The sequence below is a fragment of the Ctenocephalides felis genome, unplaced genomic scaffold, assembly GCF_003426905.1.
Source record: "Ctenocephalides felis isolate EL2017-DRISC unplaced genomic scaffold, ASM342690v1 CF-g0.4_SCAFFOLD_03571, whole genome shotgun sequence".
In the NCBI taxonomy this organism is placed as follows: domain Eukaryota; kingdom Metazoa; phylum Arthropoda; class Insecta; order Siphonaptera; family Pulicidae; genus Ctenocephalides; species Ctenocephalides felis.
The window spans coordinates 48,854,352-48,879,295 of record NW_020539725.1 but is presented as its reverse complement, the minus strand read 5'-3'; the positions used below and the strand labels follow the sequence as shown (position 1 = coordinate 48,879,295).

The 24,944-nt window shown below is 26.8% G+C and overlaps 1 protein-coding gene across 1 annotated transcript in view; it reads right to left on the bottom strand.

Annotated features, from left to right (window-relative positions):
• The window catches only part of LOC113386197 (transformation/transcription domain-associated protein-like), a 38,532-nt gene that overhangs the window by 11,831 nt on the left and 1,757 nt on the right, over positions 1-24,944 (bottom strand). Inside the window, 8 exon segments of the mRNA XM_026623993.1 lie at positions 23,323-23,537; positions 23,540-23,570; positions 23,659-23,680; positions 23,682-23,753; positions 23,755-23,819; positions 24,278-24,489; positions 24,579-24,796; positions 24,798-24,863. Of these exon segments, the coding sequence (XP_026479778.1) occupies positions 23,323-23,537; positions 23,540-23,570; positions 23,659-23,680; positions 23,682-23,753; positions 23,755-23,819; positions 24,278-24,489; positions 24,579-24,796; positions 24,798-24,863 (901 nt within the window).

Sequence of the window (24,944 nt, the reverse complement as noted above, 5' to 3'; positions counted from 1 at the left end):
TGTACCAGATATCAGCAATCGAATTGTAGCGATATATGGTTCCCAGAGTATTATTAGCCCTGCCAAGTGTTTTATAAGAAAAAAATATAATGTACTAGGTCTAACTAGTTCTTCGTTGTAATGCTCCACACTTTTTTAAATATATCCTTGCGTATGCAAATCATTCTATTTCAAATACAGAAATATACATAGTATAATTTTTTTACAGGCCCAGCTTTATCTAAACAGCACTACCTATCGTGATAATATGAATTCCATTGAAAAGAAAAGAAAAAAGAATTTTGCAAGAGTATCCCTACTAAGACCTTGATTATAACAAGAATATCAATTTATTCTTAAAATGATTTATGTCTCTGTTATATTTTCCAAACAGATTTAAATTTCGTAACGAAGTTATCATATTTTTTTGGTTCAGACGTGTATATTGTTACATCGTATACATTTTATAGTTATATATTTGTTATATGTGTAAGTTAAAACTAGTTTTACTTGTTGTAGTATGGGTAAAGTATCTATTTTTATTATTGATGACTATTATTAATTTTTTATATATTTTATTTGTACAGAGAAGCCATATATACATTAATGAATTGAAGAATATAATTCTACCTGCTCATGTTTTCATATTTAATGAGGGTGTTAATTCCATACTTAGTCTTAATTAGCTAATTTGAAACATTTTTTTATAAACATCACAAATGTGCAATTATTCAAAAAGACCTCCTCACTAATTTCATTTTATTATTAATGTTTTCATTTGTATATATCGCATAAAAAACATCGTAAATATGAATTATCAATTTTCATTAAATGAGCAGTTATAACAAAATTAAAAGTTATATAGATGATGTGTATTTCATTAAAAGTCTAATTCAAATATGCTATAAAAATCCTTCATTTCATAATATTATATTTAGAACAAGTAATAGTAACAAAAATATCGCAGAACAGCAAAGAATTATATATTAATATATTAGATAATTGTTAAATAAATATAATTATAAATAAAACAAGTTAATGTTGTTACAATTTAAAATTAAGTGAAAGTTGTTAAACTACTTCATATATTATATCCACTTAGTAACAAATGCGTTTACTTCTATTGATAAAATAACGGTTGAATCAGATTTGCCAACTTTTAGTTATTCTTTCATCGGAATCTATAGCTACAAGCCTCGTTGCACTGTATAACATACAGAACTGATAATATTTTTTTTATCAATATTATTAAGCGTATATGATAGATTTATGCAATTTATGTCAAATCGATTTCTAATTCTATAACTAGATAGTTATGTTTTAAATAATGTTTAAAAATTCAATTCAATATTTTACATTATTTATATAAAAAATACATTATAATTGTTTTTATACATATTTAATGGCATATTTTCACGTCAATTGCCATGTTTAATAAAAATGTCTGTGTGCAATTTTCTTTAAAGAAAAAAATGAAAACAAAATGTACAAAATGTTTTACCTAAAAAGATTTCAAAATAAATGTTATATATTCAAATATATATTAAATATATAATCACATATTATTTTTATTTTAGAGTGTTTTAAACAGAAATCCTCCTATCTACCTATTACCAAGTAGATAGATTCTGTAATACAAAAAATTTACATTGTTAATTAAACAAATGATATAAAAATATTAGAAACAATTTCTGTACCTTCTACTATAACGGATAAATCTATGTCATACATTCATGAATGTGTATTTCATAGTATTCTAAATAAGTATGCATTGATATGTAGTGTCCTAAAATTGAAAATTTACTGTAATTCACGTAGGTGCGCTATATGAAATATAAATTAAGGTAAAAAATAGATTCTTAAGCTATATAAAAATAATTAGAAGAGAAAGTTATCTAAATCTACTAACATAGTACTGAATCAAGAGAAAAAGTTAAACCTGAAAAATTTGATTTCGATGTCTAAAAAATCTTGATTCTATGTGAAATGGACACAAATTAGTATTTGTGTAATATATATTTGAAACAATTTTTCTTATAAATTTATAAAATTAGGTGGTAGTATCACAGATTATTTAAGTTGATGAATTTTATTTATACTTAACAAATAGAAAAAATAATTGCATAGCAAATTTATCTCATAAAAACTTTCACGAGGAGATAAAGCTTACAATTTCTGTCTCGTATATCTTTAAAACATTTGCTCATCATTTAATATGCAAAATACCCATGAAAAAAGTATATTTCATTGATAAGGCCTATATTTATGGACCTTTGGATAAGTTACTATCTTCTTCAGTAAATACAAATAATATTTGCTTCATGTGCGATTTCAAAATAATGGTGATGAATAATACTATTAGTATTCTGAAGCCAATTATATAAAATTAATTAATGACGCTTAATAAAAATGAAAAAGAAAGATTGTTTCAAAAAAAGTGTTAATAAAAAGAAAATCTTTATATTTGTGTTATTACTGACACTGATTGTCAATATTTAAGATGAAGAGAAAAAAGCCTCTGTGATATTGTCACACATAGTGCATATTTTGTCATTGAATCATCGAGATGTAGGAACAGGTTTTCTTCTTGCACGGCTCATTATGCATTTACTAACAGATGTTATCAAATACATTTTTTAATCCTTTACTCAAATAATATCCTTTGTATTTTTTCTAGTAAATGCATTATGTTCCATTTAATAAAATTCATCATTAATCATTTAATATATAAAAGCAGTACAATATGAAAATATTTATATGCTATATGGGTTATTTATATTTAATCAAATCTATATAAATGTGTTAATATATTCAAATTTTTATACAACTTCTTTAATCAATCATGCATTTTCACACTCACACAATTATATATATATATATATATATATATATATATATATAAATGTATGAGTATGTTGGTGTGTATGTATATATTTGATGAATTAAGAGTAAATGTAGCTTTTTAACTTGTGTTTAAATTTTTTTACTGGTTTATATATTTTGGCAAATATTTTATTAAAATCCTGTTATATCTATAATTTTATTACCAAACATATATTTTATTATTTTTATAACACAAATGAAACTTATTATTTAATTTGATTTATATTCGTGAAATAAATCATCAAATATGTCATTTGAATAAAAACACAAAAGAAATTGTTTAAAATAAATGATGAACAGAATTAGGGAATGAGAATCAAAACATTATTTTTTATATTGCCATACATTTTTCTAATTGCCATGGGTACATGAAATTATGTGTTTTGAAATTTCTCCGATTTTGTAAATAAGACATGTTTTGTTTCTATATTTTAAATGTGTTCATTGTGTTCATTGGGATTACTGGCTTTTTTTACAAACTCATATGCTTGATATGCATATACATACACATAATTTGCACATGTACAATGTGCATTATAGGTGTACAATTAAAATTTATTTTTAAGTTTTATGTAATTTTGAATTATATTAGTTAGTATATTATGGTAAAATTTTAGCTCAGTAAATTTATATTATTTGTACATACAAATAATATACATTTATCGATATTAAAATTTTAAATAATGTTGATTGGTGAAGTATGTAATAATTACACAAATTGTTATTGAAAATCATCTTATAATGGATGATAGTATCAAGTAGGTTTCCAATTCAAAATATTTAAAAAAATTGTTTAATAGAAGATATTGTTAATTCTAATATTCATTCCATCTACAAGAAAATATATGTAATATATATATAGCGATTGAAACTTATATAAATGTGTGTTACCGACTTGCTATTATACATTATTATATTATAGTTAGAATTCATTATATAAAAAGAAAATATAATATAAATCATGTTATATGAATCATTATTATATTCATATTATATATTACCATAAATAAATAAATGAATTAATTTAATTGACAATTGTTAAAAATATATCTGGTTTAAAAATGAAAAATTAATATGTTTGAAATTATAAATTACATATTTGTTTTGAATCATACAATATAAAATAAATATTTATTTTGATAAATATTTCAATATTCTGACCCAAATTATCACTTGTAGAATATATAAAACTGTTTGTCTTGTTCATTTATGTCTGCTGCCTAATATAAAATTGCTTACAGTTTTACAGTTATGCTTGTCTTGCAATTATTTAAGATATAATTTATTTTAATATAAAATTTGTATTTGTGAATTACTTATTTTACTTTTAAAGTCTCAATGAGCATATAAGTTGTCAATATAATTTTTATATCATTAAATCGTCTTAAAATTATTTGAATCAACAAATCTTAATTTTGTCTTATCAATATAAGTTTGATCAAGCATAATTGTCTAGCTTTGAATATTTGAATCGTCTGAATTAGCAAGTCGCTTTTTGAATAGAAATTAAAACAGTTTTCTTTCTAATTGAGTTGAAGCTCATAAAATTTTAAATTAAATATAATTTTATATTTTAAATATTAAGGGTTTTGAATATATGTAATAACAAATTGTCAATTCAGTTTTCGTCCACTATGAATTTGAGGTACAAAATAACATGTATGTTTAACTGTGCTAGGTATAACTCATGATCGTCGTTCATGTTGTCATTTGAGATTTTGCAAAACTTTTATTAACAGCACAAAACTAAAATTAAGAAAATGTGTGACTCAAAAGAAGTCAATATTTTACTTTCAGTTTAAAAGAGTCATATTTGATTGAATTGTTAATGAAAGTTTTGAAAATAATTGTTAAAAGTACATAAAAATACATTGTCTATATTGCATTGTTCTTGAACAATAATCAATATAATATATATCAAAATCAAATAAATTTATTTTGTTTTATTATATAAATAACAAGAAAATTATTAGACTTCGAAAAGATTTTTCTATTCATGAAAAACAGTGCTGATATGTTACAACGTTTCATTATCACACTATGAATATAAATTACAGAATTATTACGGCGCTTAAAGGTTACAATTATACGTAATAGCATCGTTTTTTTAACTTAACATTAGTTTCGTAACGAAAGTTACAGAATAAGCTACGTGGTTTTAACTTTTGTGGTTTGCTGGGTTATGATTCCAAACATAGGTTCCTAGATCTATAATTTAATGTTATCCATTTATAGATAAATAAAATTTGTGCTCTAAATTAACGAAATAATGAGATAGAACGCATTTTGAAAGAAATTGCAATTTTTCATACGACATATGTAAATATATAGTATATTTACAAAGAGAGCAAATACAATTGCATGAGTGAAATTTACTATAATGAGTGTAAATCCACTCCATATCTACTCCTATGATTGTTAATCAGATTATTTACTATCTATATGTTTTGGCTATCTAAGGCATTGCTATCTGACATTTATTTTATATATCAAATAATTTTTGTTTTTTGGCTTTTCAAATAATATTACCACTTATTATATTTACAGTATAACATACCGTTTCCGAGCATGTGCACCGAAATGAATAAAGAACCACCACCAAGGAGACGTCGTGCTGATTCATTTCCTTTGACAATCAAGTCAGAATTGTCTTTACTATATTACGATATAGCATCTTTGCATTGAAATTTAAAAATGTTTTTATCACAGGTCAGCTTTCCCAAAGGAAAGAAGAGCTTCAGCACCAGGTATATTAATTAATAAATTAAGAATTTTGGCGTTTTCAGCCGTAAAACCAGTTGATCCTCCAAAAATATTAAACGAATGTCCGAGCACGGAACTTAGCATAGACGACGTAGAAACAATGTACTGCCCGAAGCATATGAAGCAAAGAAAAAAAATTGCAAAAATTGCAGGTGAATTAATAAAGGATGATTTTTTAATGTTATAAATGATAAGAACTTATCAAGAACATATTAGAGTATTATTAAAGGCATTTAGTAATATTTTAGAAAATTAACAGTTGAAAATTGAAAAAGCTGCGAAATCTCAGTTGCTACCCAATAAACCACCAAACGTAATTAAAACGTTAATTTTACGTAACATCTATAACGTCAAACATAGCGGTTACGTAACCGCAAACATTGCGGAAATGTCACTTCCACCCATCTTCCACCTCGTGTATATTTTATCTTACGTCAAATTTTATTGAATATTTATCGATCAGATTTTTTTAGTTTTTCAGACCGTATTAATTTATCAAACACACAATAATATAGATATGATGATAACCCATAGACCTTATACAATTTCATGGACTGCTAGTCCCCATACATTTCTCAAGTAAAAAAGTGTCAAAAGATGTTCTATGGTATAAGGGCAAACGAGGGTAATTTTGCGGCCGAGATATGTCAAACTCAATCGCTTGAACGTCAAATGAAAGTCCGTGTGTTCGAAATTGTTGGGAAAATATTATATAATATACAATTTATGTTAATGAATGTAATGAACTATTTATATATTTATTTATTTATTTTAGTTATACAAAGTGTTTAAGGAAAATAAGAAAAAAAATTAAAAAAATATTTTACATATTATAAAATTCACTGAAAATAAGAACAGTTGGCTAGAGCTATTATGGGAAATTAGAAAGCAACAATGAAATATTTGTTTAAATGTAATATATTTATTATTGGTGTTTAAAAAGCACAATTTTTGTGTGAAAGTGGCGTACATATTTATCAACTTTGCTTTTTTTATGTTCTTCATGGTGCATTCTAATTGTTAAATACATTTTTGCGACAAAGTTGATAAGGTCATGATAGTGCTGGACAAATTGCTGGAAATGGCTTGATCTAAAAAAATGTGCAAGTCCCAAGTCATTCAACTTTCGGAGAATCGTGCTTTCATATGAACTTTTGTACATTAAATTTAAAGAATTTCGAATTAGGGTTTCTATACATAAATATAATTTAAACATTTCATCGGAAAGATATCCTCGATTTTTTATATCGATGAATGTCGAATTTCCCGGAATACTTGCGAAGCATTCAGAACAGGTTTTACTGCAATCAGGAACTTTACCACAGACCAAACACATTTTAGAAGACATTTTACTTTTAACAATTTTACAACAGGTATATTTTTATCCTCTTTTAGTTTAAAAACCCGAGCGATCAAACATCACGTGAACCCAAGTAACTGTAAAATTTAAGCGATCGAGTGCATTCGACTAATCTCGGTAAAGCTCGTGTTCGTATTTGACATATCTCGGCCGCAAAATTACCCTCGTATGCCCTCATACCATAGAACATCTTTTGACACTTTTTATGCGCTCAACTAGCAGTCCATGTATTGTATAAGGTCTATGTGATAACCATTTGAATTAAATCTATATAATATCTTTTGCCGTTTACAGGAACTAAAATACCCAAAGACTTTCGAAGTCCGTCAACCCAATCGTTTTTCGTAGAAATGATGGTTGAGGTAATAATTTTTTGCCAATCGAACTCTATGGCACCCAAAAAGGGCTTCTTCTTGACGAGAATATACATGACCACTCATCGATACTTTGTAGCCGACCCATGGCGTATACCGGCGGATGTTTATGCTTATTTTCGTGAATTGTTGTTTAGACATGCTGTTCAGGTAACTTTATATTCAGTATATTTTATGTATGCTATTTATTCTTAATGGAATGTTATGACGAGTTTCACAATATATACAACACATCAATACAGTACATCAGTTAGGTACAAAAACTGTCTCAACCATACGAAAAATTCATACTTCTCTTTAAAGATAAAAGTAGACAACTGAATTTTCATGTAATATTATATTCAGTAGATACTCAACGAAATAAAAGTAAGATATATTACTTTGGGATACTTCCACATGCTTTAATGCTTAATCCAGAGTCATTTGATTTTTCAACTGTTCTGTTACCATTAGTTTTGGCATTATTCAGGATTGTTCCCATAACACTTTACGTGATGATGTTAATAAATCAAACTTGTTTAAAAAAGACATTTTATAGTAAAATCATAAATTATCCATTGAATCAAGGCCTGGAAGCTGTGCAGATCACTGTAAAGCCCGGTGCACGCGACGCCAGATTTCCTGATTAGTGCATGATTGCCGGACATTATCATATCGTTACCTAGCAACGATATGATAAATCATAATTTACGATCTTGCCCGACATATTTTACGATCTTGCCAGACAGATTTCCTTTATTTCCAATTAACTTCCCGTAGGGTATTAAATTTACATAAAATTTTTACTAAATTTTCATAACCTTTTTAATATTTTTCTAACAATATTAATTATCCGATAAAGATATTGATTTTAAATCTTAATAATTGTCATGTTAAACTGCAGGATTTTATTATCTTTTTATTATTATTATTTTTATTTAATTCTCAGAAATATGAGATTGAATCATCTTATGAATTCATACTAATCGGATACGATATATATTGTGTATACATATATTTGTATAAATTTCATACTGTGCTCTGTTTAGACACTATGAGCATTAGAGCATTTTAGGCCTATAAAATATGAATTGTGAAATTCACAGTGTATATATTTGAAAATGCACAAAATTATTATTAATCGTAAAATAAGTGAAAATCTGGCGCAAAATTCTTGCTCACCTTACCAGAAATCCTGTTACAAGAAATATTGGCGTCGCTGTGCACCGGGCTTTTAAAACTTGAAATTTCAATTTTCATTGACTGACTCACTGCAATTTTGCAGTGTTCTTGGGTTTATTGGACTGGAAAACTATTGCATTTTTAGCTACCGGCATATTTTCTATAATTTTGATTAAATTTGTAAGATATCATAATATATTTTTTTTCTTTAAAATACTGATACGGAAATACGCTAATTGAAGACGTGATAGTCAGATTGGGGCAAAACGGTTCGAGATTTTTCGAGCCGAATAATATCAACGTTCCATACCAGCATTTGTATAGTTATTATAAAATATTGCAGTCATTTATATGAACACACTTAAGTTTTAATGATATTCATTTGTTAGTTCAAAATATTGACAAACTAGTGGGGCGTATGGCATCGTGCCTTAAGGCAAATTGCTAGAACTTCCCATACCGTAACGAAATGTTAGAGAAATATTGAATGTTTTCAAATAGATTATTATTAATATTGTAACATTGTCTAATATTTATAAGAATTATATAAACTGAATTGTAAAAAACATATTTGTTTAAAGTACATTAAAACTTTAGTCAGAACTACGATTAAAATCTGAATTATTTTTGATATACAAAATAAAAATTTGAAAAAAAATTGAAAAAAAAATTTTTTAAACAAAATTTTTTTTTTCCAAAATCAATTATTTTGTTAAAACAAGCAGAAAGTTCTTTAAATCATTCAAATCGGACGCTTAGTTCTCTCAACAACTGCAATTTTTTGCACATTTAGCTGTATCTCCGAAATGGTTCGGCCTGCCTTTGCCAAAAACTAATTACCACTTTTCCCTCATTACTAATTGAATGTTCTTTATATCATTCAAATCGGATGCTCCGTTCTCTCAAAAACTCGATTTCTATTTTCTGCACTCTTTGATCTTTATCTCCGTAACTGCTGGACCTGCCTTTGCCAAAAACTAATCAGCACATCTCCCTATCAATAGAAATCGAATGTTTTTTGAACCATTCAAATCGGTTGATCCGTGCGCCCGAAAACGTGGACGAAAAATTGTATCCATACATACATACACAGCTACACACACACATCCATTTTTTCTGAGTTATGCCCAAACGTTCAGAAACCTTCAAAACGTCGAGAAATGTAAAAATTTTCAATTTCGATTTTCGGCCCATTATAATAACTTACCCTACGGGAAGTTAACAAGAACATGGAAATCAAACAATTCTGTTGATAACCGGAATATATACTAAGTGCATAGTCTACGACATGTATGCTCTTGTCACCTATATTTTTTGCAATAATATTTCGATTGATGAAGATTACTCACCGATAATTTCAGCTTTGAGAACTGCATTGGAATTGACACTGCAAAAACACATCGGTCCTTCTTGCGTAACATTATACACATTATTATCACAAACTAATATTTTTGAACAATTCACAAAATTAAAGATAAATTGCGATTATGTATAAAAACTTATCCAAAAAATATAAATAGATTATTGCGAGTATTAATTCTAGATTATATAGTTTTTTGGATAGACTTGCGAAAATAATGTATTTAAATTTAACACTTATTAACAGTACACCGAAACTGACACTTTGTAAACACGACATAGTGACAACCATATATAAACAAGTATAACAGTTGGTGACAACAGTTTACGGAAAGAAATAAAAGTTTTTACAACTTTGGCCGACGGGTTGCCAACTCATAATTGAAACATTTAACAAACTTCAAGGCAATGGGAGGGCGCATTTATTTGAAATACAAGTTTTTGCTATTAATTTTAAATATGTTCCAAACAAATATATACAATTGAATTGAGAATTGAATTATAGGAATACAATAAATAGGATATGATAGCATTAAATTATCATACTGGTTTTTCTGAAGATTCTTGTAAATATGATTTTGTCTTCGACATAGTACAATTTTTGGTAAATTTTTATTCATTTATTAAAATGTACTACTTCTATTTTTCAAAATTAATAATAAAATATATTATTAAAAAAAGTGTTTCAATGAATTGCCACGTATTTATCGTATCCACCTCTCTATTTCGACTTATTTTATAGATTTTTCAGTTAGAAATTTTAAAAGTCTTAAAAATCTTATAGCCCTAAAATCCAAAATTCTAATAACAAATGAAATATACAAATTCAGCCCTTGGCACCTAGCTCAGTGCAAAATATTTTTCACTATTTCTCTGTATTCTCATGTTGTTATTCATAATTGATTTTTATATTTTAGCACCCTCCGAAAAGTATAAAAGTTTTTGAAGGTGAAGAATGTACTTCTATCTTATACCATTTCCATCGAACATACTTGCGCCAATTACCGTTGATCAGAGCATTGTGCGTTCCAAACTATAAACTCCGAATTCCTTGGAAGAATGTGCCAGAAAATCAACCTCCACCCGAGAAAAAAACTCCAAAGAAGAAAAAATATTAATGTCAGAACAATGTTTAACTAATTCATCATCGAACCAATTTGAAGAGCTAAAACTGACTGAAAGAATCTGGATTTCTTATTCATTTTAAAAAGTGAAATTTAAAAAAATAATATTTAAAAATATTTTAATGGTCACACTTTAAAAACTGATGAACTGAACTCTCATACATAATTGATGTTTTTTTTTATTACAAATCTAACAATTATTATAATAATGAACAATATTTAAAATAGAAAGACAAGTTCTTCAAAAATGAAGAAACCAAATTTTATAATTGTCTGGTGCAACAAAATTTTTATAATTTTTTATTATACTCGCAAATTTGTGAAAATAGATTTATAAAAATTTACACAGTGATATAAGTGTCTTTATCCGACTTTTTGTAATCCACTTAAAACTTACAAAGATTAATCAGACTGTTTAACAACTGAATAGATGTAACAATATATAAAAAAAGTTGATAAAGAAAAAAAGTGGCACAATAAAAAGAAAATTTTAATTCAGTCTTGAACTCAACTTTCTATTAATTTTTGTTTCCAATCACCGATCAGAATTATTTTCATTTATTATGAGATTACAATCAATATTTTGATGTTATAAGTAATTTAAATTCACACCTTTAAATTCTTCAATAGTATGTCAATTATATATATATAGGTAAGCATCATGTTAAAATTATTTTATTTAATATTTTTTTATATGAAATATAATATATATTTTAGTTAATTAAAATCCATTAATTAAAAGTAAAATGACAACACTTTTTTTCCTCTAAAATTCATTTGCACACAATATAATAAAATCAAGCCACACAATAATTGCTCAAATTTTTATAAATAATTCATTTAAAATTAAATTTATTTTAGACTCAAATTGTATATGATTATTTCTGGTAAAATAAAATGATGTACCTTCGTCCTAATTTTTTATCTCCTCATAAACATTGCAGCATGAAAGGCCTCTAAATCAGGCTCAGCAATAGTACTGGCTCTTTTCGGTACATAACCTCTCAATTGACTACTGAAATTAAATTGATTAATACATGATATTAATTTATGTACTTGTTTTTGCCTCGATTGTAAAACTTTTGTATTGATTGAAAAATTGAATAAATTTATGCTCCACTCTTTGAGAGCAAGAAATAAAAATTAGTTTATCAATTATACAAAGAAGCAGCAATGCGAAGGAAGAACATACAAGAAAGCATAACATAAAGAATTTAGACTTATTTATTTTCTGTAAAACCAAAAAATGGCAAAATATAGTTAAAATAATCCTTTGCTACAAGGTAGATCTGAATTTTTCTATATGAGCAAATTAATATTGAATTATTATGTATATTTAATTAAAATGGATAATTAAGCGTTATTTTTCAAATAATTTACCTGGTGGGTTTCAATGCCGGAGCTGTTGGTTTATTTCCCTGTCTTGGATTAACTAGCAAACATTTCATAGGCTGACCATCTAGTTGTCGATTGTGATACACATCCACTGCTTGTTGAGCATCAGCCAATGTCTTGAAAATAACTTCAGCAGTTCCCGGTCTAACCAAACGAGATTCCAAAAGTTCTCCCACATCCTCAAATAATTCCTGTAATATAAAGTTTAATTCAAATTTTTTAAAAGTTATTTTTAAGACGAGAGGGTTTTTAAAACATACAACAATAAATTACGTGTTTACAATTACACACCTTAATATCCTCTTGGGTAACATTTGCTTGAAGGTTACTAACAACTATTCTATACCCTTGTGGTAAGTTATAACTTTGAACAGGTCTGGACTGCTGTTGAGTTCTAGTGCGACTAGGAATTCTGGGAGGGCTTCTTGAGTAATCTTTAGATTCTGACACATAAAAAATACACAAAATGTAATATATATGTTATATATATATATATATATATATATATATATATATGTTACGGTAAATGTGAATATTTCGGCGAATGTGCACATTCACCGGTGAATGTGCACATTTACCGGCTCATTTGGCGAATGTGAGTTCACTCGCGCATGTGCGGGTGAAATACTAATTCATATATTTATATTTATATCTCTATTTATATCTATATCTATACTTAAATTTATATTTATATTTTATATTTATATTTATTATTCACTATTAACTAATTAACAATTTATCTAATAACTATTAACTATGAATTATTAACTATTTAATTAATAACTATTATCTATTACCTATTCAACTATTCTTATTTCACTATTTACTAATAACTATTCACTATTTGCTATTATCTACTCACTATTTGCTATTAACTATTCAGTTATCACTATTTACTATTCACTATTTACTATTAACTAATTACTATTACCTATTTAACTATTCTTAATTCACTATTTACTCATAACTATTCACTATTTTCTATTATCTATTCACTGCTTACTATTAACTATTCAGTTATCACTATTTACTATTCACTATTCACTATTTAACTATCCACAATTCAATTATTCGTAATTCACTATATACTAATAACTATTCACTATTTACTATTAACTATTCACTATTAACTATTAACTTTTCAGTTATCACTATTCAGTATTTACTATTAACTATTCAGTTATCACTATTCACTATTCGCTATTTTACTATTCAACTATTTACCTATTAACTATTCACTATTTATCTATCCACAATTCAATTATTCTTAATTCACTATTTACAATTAACCTATCACTATTTAACTATTTAGTTATCACTATTTACTATTTACTATTAACTATTCACTATCTAACTATTCAGTTATAACTATTCACTATTTACTATTAACTATTCACTATTAACTATTAACATTTCAGTTATCACTATTCAGTATTTACTATTAACTATTCAGTTATCACTATTCACTATTCGCTATTTTACTATTCAACTATTTACCTATTAACTATTAACTATTCACTATTTAACTATCCACAATTCAATTATTCTTAATTCACTATTTACAATTAACCTGTCACTATTTAACTATTTAGTTATCACTATTTACTATTTACTATTAACTATTCACTATCTAACTATTCAGTTATAACTATTCACTATTTACTATTAACTATTCACTATTAACTATTAACATTTCAGTTATCACTATTCAGTATTTACTATTAACTATTCAGTTATCACTATTCACTATTCGCTATTTTACTATTCAACTATTTACCTATTAACTATTCACTATTTAACTATCCACAATTCAATTATTCTTAATTCACTATTTACAATTAACCTATCACTATTTAACTATTTAGTTATCACTATTTACTATTTACTATTAACTATTCACTATCTAACTATTCAGTTATAACTAATCACTATTTACTAATAACTATTCACTATTTACTATTCATCTATTTAACTATTATCTGTTAAACTATTTAGTTATCACTAATCACTATTAACTATTAACTATTTAATATTTAACTATTTACTTAAACTATTAACTATTTACCTATAACTATTGAACTATTAACTATTCACTATTTAATATTAATTATTCATTATACACTATATTACTACTTTACCATTCAATTATTTACTGTTAACTATTAACTGATTAACTATTTAGTGCGCATGCGCCAAATACGCAAGATGTTCATGAGACCGATCCAAGTACGCACGTAAACCATTATTTTATTTTAAATTGATTGTTTGAAAACTCCACATTCACCTAGCGTTTTGGGGAATGTGCACATTCACCGGTGAATGTGCACATTCACCAAAAGTGCACATTTACCGTAACATATATATATATATATATATATATTATACATATATATATATATATAAAATAATAGATAAAATATGAGCAAACCTGATGATAAAATACCCATAGTCCTAACACGCGGTGGACTACAATCTAGTCTTGAATGGACAGAATCAGTTAAATCAATAGTATTAGTTCTAGGAACAAGATGAGCTGAGTTCCATCCTGATATGGCCCTATTTTGTGGTCTTTCTGGTGGAGGTGTCACTTCTCGTAACGATCTATATCTACTTGGTCTTTCATATATTGCATCAACAACATCATCATCAATATCCATGGCTACAGGGCTTTCCATAATATTGCGACTGTAAATTAATTGGAAATAACACTAAATAAAAGCACAATGAACATTCAATGTATTAAATCTCATTCTCAGTTAATAATTTTAAAATCAATTAGTTTAAATAAATAAACTACAATAAAGTATCAATGTAAACAGTAGTCACATGAAATGAGAGAAATATTACTGTGTTCATTCATCCATCAAAAATAGTTTCATTTTGAATCATCAGAGAAATATAATTTTACATTTTCACACATTTAAATATGTATGATAAAGAATATATATATATATTCTTTATCATATATATACATATTTAAAAAAAAAAAAAGAAATATTTATTGATATTGATAGACTTACTTTACAGGTACATTTTGATTAACAGTGATTTTCATGTGCAAATCTTTAGGAATGATGGACTGTGGCTTGCGAATAGTTTTAACATTGCGGCTGATTGAGGAATCCCAAAGTGAAGATCGATTGCCAATGTCAGGCAATGGTGGCATCCGAGACATTGCATAATTATTTTTAAATGTCATAGTTATAGGTAAATCTGAAAATGTTGATGTATTTAGATGTTGCACCACAAATATTCTTAAGACTACAAATAATTATTTGGATATATATCTAAAATATTCATAAATAATGAGCTCAACCTGAGCGAATACAATTGTTCTTCACTGACCATTGTAACGCAGCTGGCTGGCGTACAAAATCTAAAGCATAATCAAATAATTATATGAGGTTATAACATTGCTTCAATTAATAGAATATATATTTAAAATATTGATAAATAAGGAGCTCAACCTTAGAGAATATAATCGTTCTTGATTGATCATTTCAACACAGCACATATGCGTATATAATTTTCTATATTTTATATTTTCCTAAGAAAACAATAAGAATTGTATAATAGGAAAAATAATAAAAAGTTATTCAATATTTGAATTTTTAAAAAACTACAAGAATTATTGTGAAATATTGATTAGTAGTAAAATTGTATGAATTATATTCATGTAGTACTTTAAATATGAATGAAAAACTTCAAAAATATTTAAAACAGACAGAAATAAGAATTATTATTTATATACCTGAGGGAATAAGTTCCTTCTTGGCAGGTCGTTGTAAATCAGCTGGTTTCCGTACAAAATCTAAAATATATAATCATATATTACTAATAAATTAAAGTTAATTTTTCCTAATATAACAGTTTGTTAAATTTGACAACATAAAGTGTGAATTACATAAAATCATTATGATTATATTATATAATGATAGTTATATTTCTGAACCTTTCACTTATTTTATTCAAAGTTTCAGGGATATGTAATGTACCCTTCGTCAGACACTATTGTTAATGATATTTTTTATTATTCATTTACACACTTAATTATTTAGTGAAAAATAATCTTAATTAATCTAAATAATAATAAGTTTTATCATTAATATAATATAATTCATTTTTGTATGTATACCTCTTTTTGTAGATAAACTAATTTGGCCACTTCTGTTAGTCGATAAGGCAAATCGACCATTTCCAACATTTTGAGGAAGCTGCAATTAATCACTTGTATATTCACTAATGCCATAATATGTATCTACATAAAATTAACTACTTATTACGTTCTGTTTTCTCAACTTTTGCAGCTTAAGTCTTGCATCAGTTTTTTTAGCAATCTGCGCTAGTTTATCACGAGCATCAACTAATTTTGTCCGATTTTTTTGTATTATCTTCAATCTAGCATCTTTAATATTCGCCTTTGGTACAGACTGAAATGCTCCACGTTTTTTAGGTATTCTATTTTTTCTGTAAATCAAACCAAATGTAATAATATATTACATATATTGCATGTTAAATATTTTTGTTGATATAAAAATTTGAGAATAAATAAAACAATGAATTGAATTGAAGAAAAATATATATAATATAATCGGGCGACTACGTTATTGAGTTTATCATTAATGCAGACATTAATACAAAAATACATTAGAAAGTTACCCATTTCGTTTCTGGAAATTTTGCATTTTTTCTTTTTAATTATTTCTGCTAAACTAATATCCATCGTATTGACTTTTAAATATAACTATTTTATAAATATCAGTAATAGAATAATAAGTTGATTTTAATCTTAACCAAGCACAAATATTTTCGATATGTGTCAAAATTGATTTTTATCTATCAACACCAATGAAGTCATCCCAAAAAAAAAACCGTTAATATCATATGTAATATCCGCTAAAACTAGAAAACAAATTTTGTCATTCAGACCATAGATAAATAAGCATTCAGAGCTCCAGAGGAATAATGAATAATTCCTTATCTATGAATAATACATTATATACTCCATAGATAAAAGAAGAGTACTTTAAATGATTGATATACTCTTTTTCATCTATGGGCCGATACACAATTATGTATCGGATATTTTAACAAATTAAACATTATATTGCCTTTTGCAAATATTTCTTTACAAAAGATTAACGTAACTTATCTGAGAAATAATACGGAGAGGAGAGCACAAGCTCTCCTCTAGCGGATTTTAAGTAAAACTTGACGACCAACAAATATGGCGGATGACACATTTATGAGTTGAATTTGCTGTCAGCTAATATTTGTTTTGATGTAAAACGACACGCCGTTAAATCCCAAAAAGATGTTATTTGCAAAAACACCCAACGGACGTTAAGTTTAGTTTAGTCTAGTTTTCTTTTTATTTCTATTATCTGGATTGTTTTTATCAAATACATAAAGGTTTATTACGTATTTATTTATTATCAATTAATTTTATAAAGATTAATAGAATTATAATAAGAATTTCAATTTAAGGAGTAATACTTGCATAGATAAAAGAAGAGTGAGAGCTGAGTTCGAAACGTGTTGCATGGATCGAAATAAAACTGTTGTACATGTGCAGGTTGAAATAGTCTGGAAATTTGATTTTTGAACTTCTCAATGAATAAATTAAATCATATAAAAGTTTGAAGGAACAAGTTTACAGTTCGTCTTTTTTTTACACTTTCAAACGTCTGAAGAGCATGATGTGCACACATTGTGAAATGACTATTTGCAATATAAAAACACATCTAAATATTTATTTGGATTTATTGGTTTTTCATGCATAGACAATTATATAATAATGGTTCTTTTCGCCATAACGGAATAATTAAATCAGAATGTAATATTACCAATAAAAAAATATATAAATATTTTTAGTGTTGCATTATTAAATGTATTTATTGTAATACTTATTACTATTTCTTGTGCTATAAAAATATAATCAATAAGCATCTATACTTAGTTGAATTTATCACATGACAAGCATGCAAATCAAAATTATTTTTATTTAATTTTGTTCTAATTTAATTGTGAGCTTTTTTTGTTGAAGAAATTGAGTATTTTGGAATTGTGTAATCATATACTAAATTTGCAATAAACTAAGGTACCTCAACATTTTGAGGTTATTATAAAATACAAGAGCGTTTATGCCATTAATTTAATAACATAATTCAAAATTAAAAAAAAATACCATTCATACCAAGTACAATTCCATTCATCATGAATTAATTTTTTTCAATTTATTTTACTACTGCTTCTAATCCAATCTTACTTAAAAGTAAATATACTAAATTATACTATTCACAGACATTTTATATATTTTATATTTTATATTATTAAAATTCTGCATATATATGCAAAGTATTGAGTTGTGCAAAGCACTCAATATTTCAGCCTTGATATAATCAAATATTTTTCTACATATTAGAAAGAATAGATTTAGTTGATGTCAAAATTGAGCAATACGTCATTTTCAATTGAAAGTCAATATTGAAAGTTTATCAAGTTAAACTATATGAGCCTAAGTACTCAACCTATACTTATACTTGACGTATTAAAATATTAATACTATTTTGATAGAATTATTACATTGCATCGAAAATAAATTTATAACCATGGGTGCCAAGCAGGATCCATACGACACAAATTATTGAAATTGGTGGCAGCAGTAACAAGTGTGCTGACTTTACTATCAATTCCTTCATAAGTTGCAATGCTATTTAGTCGAGATGTTATAGATTTAACTACGCCAACGGTTAAAATGATGTATTGCTCTGAATCATTCACAGAGTTGTCAGTTGCTTTCTCTTGTTGATTCAGAGACTGTGCTTCACGAGTTTCATCCATACCTTTGTTTCTTTCTTGAATTATTTTATTATCTTCACGTCTTTTATATGCTGTTATAATTTCGTCACGTAATATTGTTTTTAGAATTGTTTGTACCTGTATTGAATGTTTGTTATTAGTTTTTTTAAACTTATATAATTATTTTTTGTAAGTTTCATTAGTTTATTACCTTAAATGTAGGATGAGTCAAACATCTTGCTACAGATATCATGGATGCAGTCAGTGGTCCAGTAATTCCAAAATTTGAAACAAATTCAACAACATTTGGTGTTAGTCTAAATGGAACTGGCCTGTTACTAAGAAGTTCGCCTAAAAAGTTAAGTTTTAGACAATTAATTAGTATATTTATATTATATAAAACTTCGAAATAAAAAAATTATTATGTTTATTGGAATTAAATATATATTTTAATCTGTTTTCAACGATATTAATGAAACAATCAGATTAAAATTTATTTCTTATTCTCAAACATTTTGTCACTCATATTGGTTTTATCAATTAAATAGATTATGATAGAAATTTTAATTCTTAATTAGTACTTACAATTAGTTTCGTCAATATCAAATTTATAATAAGCAATATTCATTAAGCCAGAATCTTGATGTATGTACATCATATCAGGATTCAATCTGGTCAGATGAAGAACGTACTCCGCAAAACAGGATAGCGCCAATTGTAATGTGAACTAAAAATATTGATATTTAATAATGATTCAAACAAAACATACAAATGCACAAAATATATTAATTTAAATACCATTTTTCGGAAAGACCAATAATCCGTAGCATTTGGAAATGTTTTCAAAGCCCAATGCTTCAGCAAAGTTCTAGGAGCCATGGAATTTTGCACTTCTTGAAAAACATCCCTAAGAATTTCATAGCATATTTGCGAACCCCTTGCTTGAACAGATGCCAATCTCTCATAATATCGTGCTACTGGTGCTTCATGCTCAATAGCCAATGTAGTAGCACAACCTAAAACATGACACCACATAATCAGGTCTTAGCTTTCTTTTATAAAATAAATATCATGATCTAAAAATTCATATTTTTAAAATTATTTTTTCATATTATAAACAATTCATTTATTAATATTCATTTATTTTTAGAATTCCCAAAAAATGATTAAATTTTCAGAAACATACAATCTTATAACTTGCAATTCAAACATTTCTTTTATGTTCAGAATAATTTATTTTTAATTTTGTATGAAGTAAATTGCAGATAAGTTAAGAAATTGATGCGATTTATATACATGTCTTACTTTTTTGTATATATCTAGTAGTGACAACGATGCAGGATTATCTTCTACCAAACGAATCTGTGGTGAAACAGCAACAACTTTCGGAATAGTGAAATGTAAAAATCTTTTTGAAGTCTCCTACAAATATATAAAAAAAATTCTTTGCAACTTTATATACATCATTCAAATATAATATATAAAAATTAGTGCAACTATTTAATATATAAAGTAGCTTTAAACTTAAACAATTATGATTATAATTTTAGATTAGCTAAATAAGCCTAACATATTGTTTTTCATATACATATAGTTCTACAGTCTTATGTTACTGTTACCTTTTGTTTTCCGAGGTAATGATTTAACATTCTTAGCAATTGTAGTACTCTTTCCTCTCTTCTAGTATCACCAAAACATAAATAATTCACAACCAGGTACGGGTAAATTTTTCCATTATGTCCTCTAATAAAAAGTCTTCGAGCTGCAGCATTATGTTTCTGAACTATTTCAACACGTGGCATGAAGCGCGCGATCCGAACATAATAATGTGAATTTCTTGGTAACAAAAACTCTCCTGGTAACTCTACTTCAGCTGTCTTCAATGAAAAGTTGGACAAAAAGCGGCATTTCTCTTCTATTAAAAATGACCTATTTAATTTAAAATTTGATTAATAATGACTATGTACCATAGTTTTGTTTGTTTATTTTTCTGGCTAAGATCACGTTCTTGACAGAACACACATAGTTTCCAAAATGCCGACAATAAACAGTAATTAAAAAAAAGGTTTTTTATTACTATTGGATTCCTTATTCGAAGGTCAATTAAACATATATAAATCCAAGTAACGCTATTGATTTCATACTACACTCACTTTGGCAATAATTTGGTTTTGGCTTCTAAAATTTTAATCCATTTCTTGAATTTTCCAATCAGATTGTGTAATCTCATGGCATTTGGCTGACTAAAATCGAAATCTTTTTTAAACTGATCTTTCATCTTCTGAAATACGGGATCTTGTTTAGTTGCTTCGGCTCTTCTAGCTAGACATTCTGAGGCTGCTGTCGGAATTTTGCATGAGTTGAACTTGAGATATCTCTATAAATAATTGAATTTGTTATTGTTAATTCGAATATGAACAAAAACAGTTTATCAGAGCATTAAAGATTAATTGTATAGATACGTTTCGACATATATAGTTATATCTAAATATAAACATAAATACCAAAGGAATAACATAAGTAAAAAGCGCACTCAATCTTATACATAACAAATATATATATATATATATATATATATATTAAAATATATTACAAAATTATGTGTACCAATTCCAGTTCCAAATGTTGCTGCAAGCTTTTCTACGAAATTTACTGTGTGAGGCGTGATTCGAGCTTTACCCACAGCAGCACGTTCTCAAAAGCTACTGCATGACACTTGGCAAGCCCTTGGCGTAAATGTCGTAAGACTTCTTCATAACCATTCTCTCGGAACCAATCCATCTAAATAAATATTTTAATTCACAATGATTTAAAAAATCACACAGTGTGGTTAGTCTTGTGTAGTCGTAACATCTACAAATATCCTCCAAAAAAACGAGTGTTTTTAACAAAAAAATATTAGTATAGGATAATAAATTATTACGAATAACCTGATGATGGAACGTACTAGTCCGAAAACGTCGTATTAAAACATCTTCAAAAAACATATTGTTTTATTATGGATTTACTTTCGGAAAAGAAACAATCAATATATTGAAAAATCCAGGACTTATCTATTGAATATATAATATATATAATATATATTATATATATATGGTATGATTCTGAATTGATTTTTGTTGACATATGTATAACAAAGTCTAATAATCGGGCATAACATCAATAAAAACATGAATTTCTTTCAAAAATTATTTTAATCCATACGTTTCGGCTATATCTCTAGCCTTCATTCAGTGGAAAAATTAGTTAATCTTGTGAAATTGGAAAATTTTAATAATCCATGGTATCAGGATATGGTAATGCAACTACACTATGTTTATAACATTAACTGAAATTACACAATATTTCACAAAATACTGATTGAAAAAATCACAAATGGATCGTGTGTTATTCTAGATGGTGGAGATGTAAGTCTACGAATAACTACGAAGACTAGGATTATAGCCGAAACGTATGGATTTAAATATTTTTGAAAGAATTCATGTTTTTTTTGATGTTATGCACGATTATTAGACTTTGTTAATATATATATATATATATATATATATATATATATATATATATATATATATATGAGTGAGTTATGTATTATACATAATTAGTATATATATATATGATATGTGTACGTACATATATGTATATATGCGTAAGTAAGTTATATGAGTGTACTTAAATATTTTTGCCTATACTTTTTAATTATATTAATTCTAGTCTCTACTACCTTTCCTATCTTTTATATTTGTTTTTTGTCAAGTGTTGCTGTTTGTTAATTTTTCTCTTATTGTATAGTTACTTTACCAATCCACATATATTATAATTACCTAGATATGCTAATTTTCATACTGTTTTTAGATCCACTGATGATGACATTAAAATGAATGTCGAAAACGTTTGGAAATAAAGATTATTCTATAAATCTTTGGCTTTTCTTTGTTGATGTATCGCCCTCAAGAACTCACTCATATATATATTATATATATATATATATTATATATATTACATATATATACATATAAATATGTTTATATCTAGAGTGGGGAGTTAGATGAAATTTTATTGTAATTCGCTATTTTTCAACCTCAGGCATGATGACTAAGTCGATCCATAAAACCGCTGTACGTACCTGGTCAATAATTCCCTCTAAGGATGAAAGTACCATTGGATGTATTTCTTTTTGCATGTTCATAATTCGCATGCAGCGCCATGTGGTGGGAGACACTTTAATCGCTTCGCTTACTGGTGTCTGCTGAGCTGTAGAAGGACTGCGAGTTGAGGGATTGTTTAACTTATGCCATTCTCGCTCTTCTATTTTTAGAGTGAAGTACATTGTACGTGTTAAAAATACACTGCTTGTGGAAACATCCTGCCAATCTAAATTTTTTAACAGAATTAGTCACATTAATTTTACAATCACCTATTTGTGCAAACTTATTTCCTAAAATAATATCATTAAGATTACCTGCGTCAATAAATTCATAATACTGTATTATTATATTGCACAAGAAAACAAGCAGTTGTGGAATCCAAGGCAGCCATAATAATAATGGAGTTTCCTGCATATTTATCAACGGCCGCCATTAATACACCATTGCTATTATCTTGGGCCATCATCCACAAAACCTTTAAAACATTAGAAAGGAAGAAACATTAAAAATACTTCAATCTAATATTCTAATAAACCCCGGACATGTCTGCACATATAAATATCTAATGGTCCTATTAAGAGCAGAAAATGTCAAAAATTATGTTTGCAGTGCCTGCAGTTGAAAACTGGACTGCACATAAAGAATATTTGGAAAAATTCTGCACATTTCAGAACATATCAAAAATAATTTACACAAATAACGTTAATATATACTCTACAAATAATCTAAGTTATCACAGGAATTAATAAATCTATTCATTGTTCCAAATCCAGCATAGTACGATACCTATATCCAAATTAAATATGTCCAAAACATGTTAAAACAACAATTGCAAACCTACAGTAGAAATTGTATTTTTTTATCGTTTCATTGTAGATTCAGGAAGAAATTAAAATATATCAAATATTTCTATACAAATTTATGAATTTTTACCTTCGCTAAATATTTTCTAGATTTAGATTCATTCTGATTGCGACAAGCATGTAAATAGCATGTGATTGCACTTTCTCCAATTGTAATATTTTTTTGTGTATCTCGGGAATATACAGATTCAAGATAATCACCCCACAATGCCCAAGCCTTAACTAGTTTGTCGTGCGTGCTTATTGCAAACGAGAACGCTTTGTTTGCATCCTCAGATCTCCCTATTAAATAATAATGGCAATATTTAAAATATACATACACAAATAAGTAATATATTAACATGACGTATTAATTTTTTTACGAACTATACCTAATTGAGCAAGAAGCATTCCTTTCAATGAATACAGTTCTGCAATCATTTCATTTCCCGTGGTCTGAAAGTATTTGAGTTGTGTAGACTCAATTACTTCCAACCCGCCCTGCAATTCTGCTTTACTATTATAAGATGCCATTTGGAGATAACACTTTACTTGTTGCCTAATTTTCTGAAAACAGTCGACTATAGGTACACTCGGTATAGTATAGATTAGACAATGAATCTAAACAAACATCAGGAAGATTGTGTTTACGTGCAATTTGCAAAGTGTATGAGAGTCTGAAAAAAAAAACAAAAGTTATGATAGGAGATAATGTACTTTTAAGTTTTAAGATCTCATTGTGATGTAGTATATCAGGT